This window comes from Triturus cristatus, chromosome 12 (assembly GCF_964204655.1).
Source record: "Triturus cristatus chromosome 12, aTriCri1.1, whole genome shotgun sequence".
In the NCBI taxonomy this organism is placed as follows: domain Eukaryota; kingdom Metazoa; phylum Chordata; class Amphibia; order Caudata; family Salamandridae; genus Triturus; species Triturus cristatus.
Genome location: NC_140595.1, coordinates 137,933,179 through 137,948,334, shown reverse-complemented (window position 1 = coordinate 137,948,334; position 15,156 = coordinate 137,933,179). Strand labels below are relative to the sequence as shown.

The 15,156-nt window shown below is 45.8% G+C and overlaps 1 protein-coding gene across 2 annotated transcripts in view; it reads right to left on the bottom strand.

The window, feature by feature from the left end:
- UBQLN4 (ubiquilin 4) overlaps positions 1 to 15,156 on the bottom strand; it is a 153,778-nt gene that overhangs the window by 104,421 nt on the left and 34,201 nt on the right. For both annotated transcript variants that reach the window (XM_085639568.1, XM_085639567.1), the window contains exon 3: positions 14,193 to 14,434. In XM_085639568.1, coding sequence (XP_085495694.1) covers positions 14,193 to 14,434 — 242 coding nt within the window. The remainder of the gene's footprint in view (positions 1 to 14,192; positions 14,435 to 15,156) is intronic.

Below are 15,156 nucleotides of genomic sequence, written 5' to 3'. Positions count from 1 at the left end.
AATGTGACACCTATAGCATTTGTAATGCAATATGTGTTGTATTTACGTGACTTAGATGTGTTGATATTACAAATAACAATGGCTTTTAATTTTTGCAAATAATTAATACTTAAATAAAAGTTAATGTAAATTATAATGGCAATCGTTTAGACTTTTGTTAATAACTCTTGTGAAGATTATGTTTAGTGTATTTAATTGCGCCTAAAATCCAAGAACAGAAGTTAAATATCATTTTTTTGTGCCATTTGTAATAAAGCCTAAATATTGAGAGAACATATTAGAGCCAGTTGTTGTTGAATGGTTGTACAGATTGATACTGTGGCGGTGTCGAGTGATGTTGTGGTGGTGTCGAGTGATGCTGTGGCGTTAATTGATGCTGTGGTAGCGCATAGTGATGTAGTGGTGCCCTTGAGTGATGCTGTGGTGATGCGATAGATAGATAGAGTGCGATAGATAGATAGGAGAGTGAGGGCGATAGAGTGTAATTATGTAGAATATAATTATGTGGCACTGAGTGGTTTTGTGTGGAGTGTATGCTGATTTTAGTGGCGTGTAATTATGTGGCATTGAGTGTTATTTTGAGTGTAACTTGCATTGTTTGCATTGTAATTAATTGGCACGGAGTGTTATTTGGAGTGCATGTGGCATTGAGTGTAGTGTAATTATGTGGTGTGTAATTATGTGGTGCCGAGTGGTATTTGAAGTGTATGTGGAATTGAGCGCTGTGTAATTATGTGGTGTGTAACTATGTGGCACTGATTGGTTTATGGAGTGTCTGTTGTATTGAGTGCATTGTAGTTATGTGGCATGTAATTATGTGGTTCTGAGTGGCATTCGGAGTGTATGTTGCCTTGTATTTCTATGGTTCCTTAAATCCTTAGAGGCAATTCTTTTATATTAACTAAAAGGATGGTAGTTAAATGGTGTGTACGGCAGGATGGTCGTTAAATGGTGGCTAGGGGAAGCTGTGTGCTGAAAGGCAAAGAGAACACGGGCATGAAAGTGAAAGCGAGGATGAAAATGGAATGTGTGGCAGGATGGTCGTTAAATGGTGGCTACGGAGAAGCTGTGTGCTGAAAGGCAAAGAGAACACGGGCATGAAAGTGAAAGCGAGGATGAAAATGGAATGAGTGTGGCAGGATGTTAGTTAAATGGTGGTTACGGGGAAGCTAAGTGCTGAAAGGCAAAGAGAACATGGGCCAAAGCTAGAAGAAAACACGAGCTGCGAGAGGCATGTGTGTGTGGCAAACACTGGTGGGGCTCAGAGCATTCTGTTGCTGCCTTGATGCCCATGTGTGAGAGCAGTGGGGCTGTGTGTGTGAAGTGCCTAAAGTTGCAAGAAAACATATGGTTATTTAAATCCTTAGACCCAGGATTAATGGAGCTAATGTTATCGACCTTGGAAGGATGAAAAGGGAATGAGCGCGGCATATGTTAACTTTGTAAGTGCAGAAAGCGTGCAGGGCAAACTTATTATTTTGGTTGTTTGAGACTCAGATCTGGGCAAAGCTGCAAGAAAACACGGAGGGGGAGGGCGGGCTGTGTGCTGAAAGGCAAAGAGAACACGGGCATAAAAGTGAAATCGATGGATGGCAATGCGTCCGTGAGACTAGCCCTGTGGTGGGGGAGGGACAGTTGTGAGAGGCGCAATGAGGAAACAATCTCTCGGCACACTGTGGCGGGAGAGCGCATTCCAGGCGGGGGAGCGGACCCTTTGAAGTATGATGCCGAGGCTGTGGCTACACGTGCACACGCCAGTGGGCTGAAGCGCTTCCCCAAACGGATTGCATGGCGGCACGATGCACGTGATTGTGTGCGTGCTCGCCATGCAATCCACTTTTGGGAGCACTTTGAAATGCCCCCCTTACTAGAGTCTCGCATAGCGATTGCGTAAACGCAATAGCTAGACGAGACCTAAAAAATCCCAAATGGGATGGCGGCGTGTGTAGGCTGGCGCTTGGCTGGTGGTGTGCGTGGACTGGCGCTTGACTGGTGGTGTGTGTCGATTGGAGCTTGGCGGGCGGTGCGCCTTGATTTGCGTTTGGCGGGCGGTGCGCCTTGATTTGCGTTTGGCGGGCGGTGCGCCTTGATTTGCGCTTGGCGGGCGGTGCGCCTTGATTTGCGCTTGGCGGGCCGTGCGCCTTGATTTGCGCTCGGCGGGCCGTGCGCCTTGATTTGCGTTCGCCTGGCCGTGCGCCTTGATTGGCGTTCGCCTGGCCGTGCGCCTTGATTGGCGCTCGCCTGGCCGTGCGCCTGGACTGGCGCTCGCCTGGCCGTGCGCCTGGACTGGCGCTCGCCTGGCCGTGCGCCTGGACTGGCGCTCGCCTGGCCGTGCGCCTGGACTGGCGCTCGCCTGGCCGTGCGCCTGGACTGGCGCTCGCCTGGCCGTGCGCCTGGACTGGCGCTCGCCTGGCCGTGCGCCTGGACTGGCGCTCGCCTGGCCGTGCGCCTGGACTGGCGCTCGCCTGGCCTGGCGCTCGCCTGGCCGTGCGCCTGGACCGGCGCTCGCCTGGCCGTGCGCCTGGACCGGCGCTCGCCTGGCCGTGCGCCTGGACCGGCGCTCGCCTGGCCGTGCGCCTGGACCGGCGCTCGCCTGGCCGTGCGCCTGGACCGGCGCTCGCCTGGACCGGCGCTCGCCTGGCCGTGCGCCTGGACTGGCGCTCGCCTGGACTGGCGCTCGGGAGGCGGTGTGCCTGGACTGGCGCTCGGGAGGCGGTGTGCCTGGACTGGCGCTCGGGAGGCGGTGTGTGAGTAGTGACTTGCTGCTGGTCACTACACACACTGCTAGCTGAGTGCCACTCCACGCAATCCATCAGCTTGTGTGGTTGCTGTGTCAAGAATGTGGGCGTGTGAAAGTGATGGGCCCTTGAATGGCGCTGTCTGCTGGTGTGAGTGTTATAATGTGATAGGCCCGCGGCTGGCAGTGTGAATGGTTTTGTATGTGTCACGCGTACGAAAGGTGTATGAATGGCCTGTAAAGAGGTTGGTGCCTTGTCGTGGCATTACAGCTCACGAGCTATGAGTCAATGGTTCAGTTTCTCGCCCTTTCAATTGTTAACAGTGCATTTCGTTTTTGTGAAATCACTTGCTTATACAGTTGTATATACTGAACCATCACTCACCCTCGTGCCAAATCCAACCAGTATGTGTGTGTGCTTGAGGATTAGATGGCTGTGCAGTAATATTTGTCTTTCTGAAGCAGGGTGTACCTTGTCCCTTTTTGTGAGTGTTGTAATGTGTTGTTTGTGCCTGGTGGTGTGAATGGTCTTGTGTGCATCACGTATGAAAGGTGTGTGAATGGCCTGTAAAGCGGTTGGTGCCTTGCCGTGGCTTTACAGCTCACGAGCTGCGAGTCATTGGTTCGTTTTTTTGTCCATTTAATTATTGACAGTGCATTTCATTTTTGTGAAATCTCTTGTTAATAAAATTTAATACACAACCATCACTCGTCCTCGTGCCAAATCCAACCAGTAGGTGTGTGTGTTTGAGGAATAGATGGCTGTGCAGGAATCTTTGTCTTTTTAGTTTCTCTGCCAAGGTGTATGTTCCATGTAAGAATAACCCACCAACTGTAGATCTTGTCGTAAACCCATGGGAGTTCATGGTGAGGTCTCTCTTGTGAATTCCAAAAAGTTATTTTATCCAGTGTCCTGCAAACCTCAAAAGGTCTGTCACATTTTCCTTGCAATATTGTGCCGAAATTCTCACGCTGTAGAAACAAACAACTAATTATGTCAAAGCGATCTGGTTTTGCAAGGGGGGGGGGGGGGGGGGGGGGGGAGAAATCAACTGTGTTTTTGGCCCCATGCTCGGCGGCCATCTAGGGAAACCTACCAAACCCACACATTTTTAAAAAGTAGACACCGGGGGCTTCCAGGGAGGTATGGCTTGTGTGGATCCCCCAACGTTTCCTTACCCAGAATCTTCTGCAAACCTCATTTTTAGTTGAAAAAAAAAATCACTTTTTCCACACATTTGTGTGGGAAAGTTGTGGCATCGCCAGGCTCACTCAAATTTCCAACCACCCAGCGTTCCCCCAGGTGTCCCGGTAAAAATGGTGCCTCACTTTTGTAGGAGGCCCAAATACCCGCGACAGGCAAGGGCCCAAAACGTAGTGAGGCGACATCAAAATTACCTATCTCAAAACCACCTGGTTTTGCAAGGGGAGTCACCTGGGTTTTTGGCCCGTGCTCGGCGGCCATTTAGGGAAACCTACCAAACCCACACATTTCAGAAAACTAGACACCCGGTGGCTTCCAGGGAGGTATGACTTGCGTGGATCCCCCAACGTTTCCTTACCCAGAATGCCCTGCAAACCTCAGTTTTAGCGGGGAAAAAAAAATCACTTTTTTAACACATTTGTGTGTGGGAAAGTTGTGGCATCACCGGGCTCACACAAATTTCCCACCACCCAGCGTTCCCCAGGTCTCCCGGTAAAAATGGTGCCTCACTTGTATGGGAGGCCCAAGTACCCGCGACAGGCAAGGGCCCAAAACGTAGTGAGGCGATATCAACATTGCCTATTAAAAAATGTTTTGGGCCCTTGCCTGTCACGGATATCCACAAACCCTGGGTACCTTTAGAATCCCCATGATGTTGGAAGAAAAGGACGCAAATTTGGCGTGGATACCTTGTGGTCAAAAAGTTACAGGGGCCTAAGCGCACACTACCCCAAATAGCCCGAAAAAGGCTTAGCACGGGGGAGGGGGGGGGGGGGGTTAAGGAAAAGTTACTTAACGTAACGTAGCGTCCCACGTGATCGTAACAGTAGCACTAAACACAATTGAAGGACTAAAGAGCAAAGTCCTCTTGCTCGATGGACATCGTAAAAAGACTAAACAAAGCTCAACATATCTCGGGGATCACCCTATATTAAAAGGCAAAAAGAAACTCCGGGTCAGCTGGTACCCAATATTACAAATATTCTAAACTAAATTTCCCTGGATAGTTGTGCCTATTTAAAAGAATTAAAATAAAATTAAATAAACTAGCGAGAGACGCATTCATCCGGCAGTGGAAATGACAACAGAGGGACAAGGCTTAGAATCTACTGTATTTAGAATCAACCATAAGACAAAAAAAAAAAAAACTAGAAAACGTCCAAATATACATTTCATATATACAAATGTGTATTAATTAGTGCTAAGTTAATATCACACCTAAAGAAAAAATAATGAATAATAATCCAGTGTGTATCAAAGACAAATATACAGTATGTATTCATCTATGTATATGTACACAAAATTCATCCACAAGTGATTTTAACTCAGCGCACAAATTTCATCACGGTCATTCAAACCAATGCTCGCAGTATGGTATTTCTCGATCATACGGCCATTTGATCTCATTTTCATCATGATTGCACTCACCAAAATGTTGTACCAGTGGTGCACCTTGCGTTTTACAGCGTATTCTGGACTGATGCAGCACCCTCATTTTAACTACTTGAGTGGTCTGTCCAATATAAACTTTGTCACAAGGGCATATCAAAGCATACACAACATTTTTCGTGTTGCAATTCTAAAAGGTATTTTGAATATGTTTTTTGTTGTTCAACATCACAAATTTCGAGTTGTCTGTGTATGGACATGCAGCACAATTGTTGCACTTGAAATGTCCAACAATTGCAGAAAGACCCAGCATATTTCTCAGGTCACCCATCGGGGATTGTGTACGTGTTGCTCTCACCAATTTTTTCCTTTCCGGAAGGCGAACAAGGGCTTGGGGATATTCAAATGGTTAATTAATCTCCAATTCCGCTAAATAATCTGTTTTACTTTGTTAGCCTTTGGATTATAAGTAGCACACATGTCATTTGGTTGGATTCTTGTTTAATTCTCGGTGTCAATAGGTTTTCACGGGGGGTGAACCATGCACGTTTTAAAGCTGCCCTAACCAATTTTCTCGGTTACCCTCCATCACAATTGCGTTGTAGAATCTTAGCATTTTCAAAATAATCTGATTTGTTTGAACAATTACGACGGATTCTTAAAAACTGCCCACAGGGAAGGTTTTCATTCAGGTTTCTCGGGTGTCCACTTGAAAACTGCAACAAGGTGTTGCGATCGGTAGGTTTAGTGTACAAACTTACTTCAAAGTTCCCATTATTGTTAAAAATTCATACATAAAAGAAATTTATTTTGATATTACTATATGTGATGGTAAATTTGAGGTCTTGTGAAAGTGAGTTCAACCAATTATGAAATTGTTGGAGCGATTCACGATTCCCTGTCCATATCATAAAAATATCATCAATGAATCGGACCCACCGTGTGACTTGTTATTTAAATGGGGTGGCATCCTGAAATATATATTGTGTCTCAAAAGAGTCCATCACTAGGTTCGCAATCTCTGGGGAGAAACAACAGCCCATGGCCACGCCTTTCACCTGTAAAAAGAGGTCTTCTTTGAAGGCAAAAAAATTATTTTTCAGACAAATGCTGGCCAAAGATGTAATAAAGTCAGTCGGTACTGCATGTGGTCTTGGTCTTTTATCTAAAACCGTACTCAAAACTACCAACGCATCTTCTTGAGGAATATTAGTATAGAGTCTTTCAATATCGAAAGTCACCAACAATTGTTGGTCACCATCTAATATGGAGTTCGATTTTAGCAATCAGATCCATTGCATCTGCAGTTTGCGGTAGTAGGCCAGGCTGCGCCGGGTGGTCTGGAGGAATGCCATTTGTTACACAACTCATCTGATAGCTACACAAGTCCCTTGTTACAATATCCGTACTTGGAATGTTAGGGGGATGCATTCAGCCCACAAGCATCATTTGTTACACTCTATTTAGCAGGGAGAGAGGTGGGCATTGTGTTCTTCCAAGTAACCCACTTCAGAATGCCCAACAACAGCACACCAGAGTAGGAAATGGCGGGCCTGGTCTTCCCAACTTGCTATTTTTCCTTTGCCAGGGGCACACTCATATGCCCAGCACATTGATAAGGAGGGGAGATACATACTCCATTGTGGAATATTGCACAGGCGGCCCCTCAGGGTTGCGATGCAATTATGCCTCCAATATTAACCAGCCAGCATTTGTGGACTCTCTAGCGCCATAAATAGATGCGACTGGACCAGCAGCTAGGGTGTATGGGGAAGGACAAATTGTGTGGCGGATGTGTTCTTAGACAGAACCTCCCTCCACTCCTGGACTCAGTCAGGAGGTTGGCTGACTGTTTCCGGCTTTAGGTGGCTCATTGGAGCTTCCTGGATCTATGGAGACTTTGACATGGCTAGGAACGGGAGTATTCATTTTACTCCCCAGTACACGACCTGCATGCGGGTGTATATGGGCTGCTGTTATCCCTCACAGTAGCTGAACAGTCTACTCAGGTGGAGTACCTGGCTCACACTTTTTCTGACCACAATCCGCTTTTGATGCGTTCGAGTCGGGGGAAGAGACTGGCCCGATCTCTTCACCCAGTGTTGCTGAACAATATTGTCTTATGGGACACCCTACAGGAGGAGACTGGTGATTTATTTTCAGCATAACCAGGATACTTAGTCTGTGGCAGTAGTCTGGGAGAAGTTCCAAGTGGTGATCCTAGGTCACTGTATGAGAGCACAGGTTGGGATTCATAGACCCCTGGAGTTCGATTTCAGCAGGAGCAGGTTGATTGTTTTGAATGCTGTGTTAATGCTTGAACCTTCTTATCTTCCAGAGCTTTGAGGCGTGGGCATCCCACACAGGCACCACACGCTGGCTGGGCCTTTTTTCCTATAAAAAGCATGTCGCTCAACTACATGCTGAGGGTGGCAAAGAATGGAGGTTATTGGCCTGGCTTGTCTCCTTGGAGCAACGGACACCTGTCAAACACATGTTAGAGCTACTGATGGCACACCACTGTGCACACAATATGACATTTATGAGGTGTTCGTTCAACACTAATGGGACTTTTATGGCGGCCTGGCTAGTGATACGATTGGCAGACTTTTGGCTGGGGTGACACTCCCACACTTTTCCGATGCAGTCCAGCAGGACCGTGACCCTCCCATCTGGGAACCTGAAATCAGGGCATACATTAAAATTCGGCGACAGTGAAGACTCCGGGGGTGGATGGCCACACAGCGAAGTTCTACCAGGTGTGTAGTCTGCTCCTGGTGTTCCGATTAGCAGCATTATACAAGGCAGTCTGGGAGGAGGGCACCCTGCCTCCCACATGTTGAGTCACTGCTGTGCTGACCTTCCTGCTGAAACCCGGAGGAGACTTCCTTGTACCACCCTCTCTCTCGGCTCACCACGGACTAAAAAATACTCAGCAAGATATTGGCCACTGGATTACAGCCCCACTTGCAGCTGCTGATCCACAAGGACTGCAGCAGTCCTCTAAACATAGAGGCATACCCTGGGAACCACAGATGTTTTGATACCTCAGAATGTTCATAGTGATGCAGATAGTAGGGACTGTAACCTGGGTGGGGCACTCCGATTTCTGATGGGAAGACTGGCATTTCGGTGCACACTGAGGCCCCCCGATGGCAAGAGTAGAATTCACAAAAATCATCATCCTGCCCAGGCTGCTTTACTATTTTGTGACCCTCCCTCTTTGGATACCTTTGTGAGGGAACGGATTTGGGACAGCGCCGCGGCGAATACTCCAACACCCAATCAGGGAGGGCAGTCTGGGGGCTCCAAAATTTGAGCTGTACCACAGTGGCGCAAGTGCAGTGGCTTGGCTATTACAGAGAGGAATTGGGGTACTATGGGGCCGACCCGAATCACAGATGGCCGATACCCCCATGCTGGGGAAGCGTTCCGCCTAGGGACCGTCCCAAAAGCTCCAACGGTTTGTGCTGCAATACTGGGCAAAATATGCCAAATTCTCAGGTCAGACACAGCTCTATACTCTGGTGGACCTTCTAACACCTAGGTAGTCCTCTTATGGCCAGATGGTTACGGTATTGCTAGGGGGGAGGGCCGACTATCTTTGTATTACCTAATGGGTGATGTAGGCTTGCCTGCTTCACAGTTCCTCACGTACACGGTGGTGGTGCAATTGGTGCATGCTCCGTGGCAGCGATGGCAATCAGAGCTGCCGGCGCATGAGGTTTTGTAAATTGTTTTGACTTTCGGAGAAGGTGGCAAGGTGGTTTCTCAGCTTTACAAGTCTGCGCTAGACACAGTCGGATCTGGCGCTGCTCAAGGGCAGATGGGAAACAGCAGTGGGCTGGGGGCGGTGGGACGGGAAGTGGAGGCAGGCACTGGAAGGGGTTCATATAGTATCCACAGTTCAACTTTTTAGACATGACATACCTCACACCACCTCAATACAAAACGGGGCACAAGTAACCAGCAGTGTCCTTGATGCTGGGAACCAGATGCCAATTTTATACATATGACCTGGCTGGGGCAACGCGGTTCTAGCAGGGGGTGCTGACCGACTTGGAACATTCACTAGATCGTGACAATCTGTGAGAGCTGGAGGTCTGCCTCTTGGAGTTGCCCCAATTCCCAAAACTGCCCAAAGTGGATACCAGGTTTTTACACTCGTCTTTGGTGCTGGCCAGGCGTGTCCTGACCATGCAAACACAACAAGTAGAGTCTGCGGGTCTAAACCAATCTCTCAAAAGAAAAGAAGCGACATGTCAGCACGTTCAAACAAAAAAGAAGAAGTCCTCATAAAGAGGGCCAAGTCCCATCACCCACCGAGGTGGCATGCTTCATCATCTGGTTTCAGCCAACCTGTGTCTACGCTTGACAAATGTTTATGCACGAGACATTTGTATTATGTTTAAGAAAACGTAGTAGATATGTTCAGCACATTTATGTATTATTATTCTGTTTTGTCTCCAGGTGATTAAGTTACATCACTACGGTGCCACATATCCACGGATAAGTAGGTACTCTGATAGGTTGTATCGTTCCTTTTTATCTCACTTATCACTTACTCACATTTTTTGCAGTAGTGTTACCTTTTGGTCCTGACGAAAGCCACAGTCATTGGGTAGACACAGGTTGGCTGAAACATGTTGACCCACGAGGGCGCGGCCCTATAACGTTTGTGGACGCGCTCCCCTCACAATTTCTGCTGTTTTTAGTTTGGTGTCATTGGATACAGAATAAAATTTATTTTCCAATGATGATCAATTTTAAATCACTTTCCTATTCCACACACTGCATCTAGATTCACCACACTAATGACAGTCTTCCTCATGCGGAGATAATCCGTCCTCCCAACTACAGGAATCAAAACATCCCTGAGCTCCTCCTTGTTATAGTAATCGAAGGAGTCGTAGCTCTATAACTACACCAGGTGTAGTTATGGGAGGTCCCAGATGATGAAGCATGCCACCTCGGTGGGTGATGGGACTTGGCCCTCTTTATGAGGACTTCTTCTTTTTTGTTTGAACGTGCTGACATGTCGCTTCTTTTCTTTTGAGAAATTGGTTTAGACCCGCAGACTCTACTTGTTGTGTTTGTTCAAGTGATTTGGGGATTTGTCTGCGCAGGTCTCTAAAAATTCCCTTAGACCCTGTGACCAGTTGTTTTGTATTGGTGTCCTGACCATGCACTGGAAGTCCCCAGAAGGTCTGCTCTACTGCAGATGGCAGACTGAGGTGGAGCGCTAGGCTGGGGAGGAGGAAACTGCGTTGAGGGCAGAAGAGGGTAGGGTTATTCGAAGGCACCCGATAGCAGATGATTGGGTGTCTCTCGACTGCTTCCATGGAGAGGGCACAATAGGTCCAGGGGCATGCCGCTGAGAATGATGGGCAGGTGTTGCATAGCTGCCCTGAGGCCTGTGGGGAAAGATACCCACCTACACGAGTGAAGAGATCGCTTGTACATTTGCTACTACCTTAGACAGTAGGGATTCCGAATTGCTTGCCTAATGCTTTGTTACAGGGAGAAGGGGGAGTTTGGTAAATGGTTGTAGGTCAACATGGTGAATGCAAGATGTGCGCTCAGAGTCCTGCTATCTAGTACTATAATAAGGACCTTTAGCTAACTACAATAGTTGCAAATCGACAACTGTGTATGGTCATACATAACTAATTATGTATCACCTGACAAATTAGATAGACTTAAAACTTGTTGGTGATTAAATATTGGTGCTCTAAAAGTGGTTGAACTTAAAGTGGAACACCTGCTTCTTTTAAAAGTACAACCCATTCTGTAATTTCACATCCTAATTGTGGGTAGGCTTAATTTATGTGGTTTTCCGCATGGAAGAGCCAAAATACTCTTTGAAACTGCTAGAAACTTACCTCCTAAAAGTCTTAAGCCCTGATGTATCTACGGGTTGTACCCATTCTGTCTTTGGGAAAAGGTTTTAGTACAGTCAGCCCAAAAACGCCTCCCAATGGAGTTCAGGAAGCCACAAAGCTACTCAGGAATGTTCCTGGCTTAACAAAGAACCTCGACTAATACTCTTTGTACAGCTTTCAAAATGTGGTCAAGGGGCACCCTGATATCCCACGCGAAGCCACGTCAATATCTTGCCAACATCAAAAAACACCCTTTGCACATGTATAGCTTGTACACTGAAAAATAAAAGACCGGTTATAATCCACCACTAGTATGTCATCATTTACATGAATCCTGTCATTCAGAGGAAAACGCAACATAGCCACGACTGCACCGGGGCAAAAACTTGGAAAAAGGAAATTAGAGAAAATATGCAGTAATATCAATTTAAAGACTCAATTAGCATCCAATGAACACAGGGCCAACTTCAAACGACATTCATAAAACAATTCTACTTACTTCTCACCATGTCCAAAAACTAGGGTGACCAGAATTTTAAAGCAAAAAAACGGGACGTGTCACAAAAACAGAAGGACTATAATTTTACGTCAAGTGAGCGCACAGAATGACAGCGCTCCTCAGCAAAGTTTTACAAAAAGGGGCAGTAAGAACATTCATAAGATGCTATTTTTAAACCCAGTAGCTTGCCTATGAATTAAATTGCTTTCTTGGAACAACTGCTAACTATCCCCGCTTTGTAAAACATAAAAAACACCTCCCCCGTTTTTAGTCGGCCCTCTCCAAAAAAACCGGGACATGAGCTAAATTTCTCGAAATCTGCCCGGACAGCTGGTGAAAAACGGGGACCGTCCAGGCAAATCCGGGACGCCTGGTCACCCTACCAAAAACCCATCATGTCCCACAAATCATAATGAGAAGTGCAATTAGTCACTGGCACAAACAGCATAGTCCAAAGAATAGACACATTCAAATCACTAGAACAAACACTATTTCTTGATGCCAGTCATGAGAAAAGAACTTCTCCATGTCGAAGAAAAAATTCAAAACACTGTTTGAGGAGTCCAACAATATACATACATGCACAAGAAACACTTGGAGGACAAACTAAATAGCAGAACAATGAGCAAACACAATAGAAACAAGCATTAGCAAAGGCATGACTGGGTTAGAGTGGAGTGGATTAGAGTGGTGTGACCAGTATCACACCAAGCAGGAAAGCACGGACCTCAGCTTCTGCTGCTGTCAGTCTGCACGGCTCCGGAAAGTCAGTGGTAGACTGACAGTGCATTTAATCTTTGCGCTGTATGCTAACAAACGTAAGTTACTGCTCCATAAAGTGTAGTCACACAAAAGTTTCGTAAATTCAGGCACAGCCATAATAATGTCCACCACACATAATGCTTTAAGCAAAATAGTATGGGAAAAAGGCGCTGTGGCGCGGCCAGCGTTGGCCGCACCATATTGTTTTTATTCCCATGGGAAGAAATAACAAAAATATTACCTCAAAGCACTAGCAGCAGAAGGACACTAATTGAGAACAATCAATCTGTCCTTGTTCTATGCGCCAGAAAAGAAACAGGAAGTGACGTCTGGCCTTTGCTGCTTAATGAGGATGCAGAAAAAAGTCACTGAAGCCAATGAATGGTAAGCAATGGGTGGGCTCCAAGCCCTTTTTGTATACAATAGTGTCTCGCAAGTGAGAGCGGATGGCTCACGCAGGCTCGCCCCTAAAAAGCTCTGGGTCAAATGTGCTTCTAATTAGTGAAAGGTACTCTGTTATTGCATGATTCATTGTGGAGGTCTTACAGGAGCAATATTACACATTTCCTGTCAATATAACAGCAGAAGAGAATCATTCCCCTCGATGAGCTAAGTCCAGGTGTGCAAAGTGAAGACGAGGGAGTGGTAACCAGTGCTCGAAAAAGCCCCTTGCTATGGCGAGCCAGATTTAAATCAGAACAAGCTATTTTTAGGGGCTACTAGTCCGTTCTGGCGAGTGACCTACAGGTGATCTGCTTACAAACTGAATGAGCAATAAAGATGCCTTTAAATCTTGCTATCTTGTCACATTTGCTCAGCTTTCAGAAAGATAGGTCAAAAGTCAGTTTGTCTTCCTACATTTATTTTCTTTCTTGACTGAAGTTAGAGGATTTTGTAAAACGAACTGTGAGACAATCGCACTGTGTAAAGCATGTGAAATGAAAGGCTGTAAGATTTCAGACACTTTTTCTAACATTGAAATCGCTAATGAGTGAACTGTTCAAACATTTGAAATATATTTCACTAGATATGAAGACACATTTTTGTAACTGTGGTGAAAAAAAAATATTGTTATAGGATCAAAACCCTTTACTTGCAAATTTTAAATATTTTTGCTGAAACCCAATTTTCAAACATTGTTTATGTGCTTTATAGTTTTATCAGCAAAACTAAGTTAGTGAAAATGTTTTGTGGTCATTTCAACCGCAAATATGTCATCTGTAAGTGACAGACCACTACCACATCATGCTTTATTAATATATTTATCAAAAGTGAGTTTTTAAACATATACAGGGAAATATTCCTGCTCCTGCGTAGATGACAATGTTATTAGTGAACCGAGAGGCAAGCAAGGGATTATGTGTACCCTATATGTGGCCTTGATTTTTACTATAAACTTTTAGTCTAGAAAATAGGTTTTTGTACAGCAGAAATAGTGAACTTGCATATTTGAAGGTGCTCCCATATATGACAATGTAGAAAATGACTGTTCCGTAAGAAAGTATTTCCCTAGGATCACACAATTTGAGACGGGTCCAGTACGTTACAGTTAGATCAAGTAGATTATTCAAGTTACTAGACCAGCAGGTCTAATTACATTTTTAAGATTTTTTGAGCCCTGGTAACACTACAGAGAATTATTTCTGTGGTATTTTTCATTTTCAATTGGCATCTCTCTGGAATTATTCTGCACTACTGAAAATCATAGGATGCACTCACAAAGAATAGACGGTGGATTGCTTGGTGTGCCATTAGTAGGAGCTGCTGTGGTCGATGTCCCACTGTTCCTCCCAGCGCTGTTGCTGCTCGTGTCAGCAGAGCCACCACTACCATTTGGAGTAGTATTTGTGGATGTAGACGGCTGGACAGGGGAAGTCTGTGATACAGGGTTGGAGGCAGTGGCGGCAGCAGAGACAGCAGCACCGGTGGTCGATGAAGAAGCAGATGCAGGATCCTGAGACCTTAAATAGCATGAGGAAAAAGGCAGACCGAATGAGTTAAAAAAAATTAAGTGAACAGAGACCACATACATCATTATATGTTGTAAATATCTTTCAGAATTAATTCTACAGTACTATAAGCATGGATAGAAGCACTGGTTCGCTTTCTGGTTAAAAAGTATCAGCAATTAGGTCCTGCTATGAAACAGGTTTTTAATCATATTGCTGATACTGGACACACACCCGACTCCATGACTGAAGCTAACATTGTAGTTATCCCCAAGGAAGGGAAGGACCCTGTTCTCCCAAAAAATTATAGGCCCATCTCACTTATAAATGTTGACTGCAAAATATATGCCAAAATTCTCGCGGTCAGACTCAATTCGGTCCTTCATAAATTAATAAGCAATTCCCAGGTGGGGTTCCTCCGTAACCGTTTATCTAATGATAACACACGACTGTTATGCCACGTATTAGAAAACGCTGCAACCAAAGCTGTACCCTCGATTGCCATCACATTAGATGCCGAGAAGGCCTTCGACAGAGTCTCTTGGTTGTTCTTGGAACGTTGCCTGCACTCCTTAAGCTTGGGCAAGGACTTTATTAAAATGGTTATGTCACTTTACCTAAAACCGACTGGACGTATAGCTGTCAATGGGGCTCTTTCGGAACCCTTCCCCCTATATCAGGGTACCAGGCAGGGATGCCCTCTGTCTCCATCACTTTTTCTCCTGGCGCTAGAA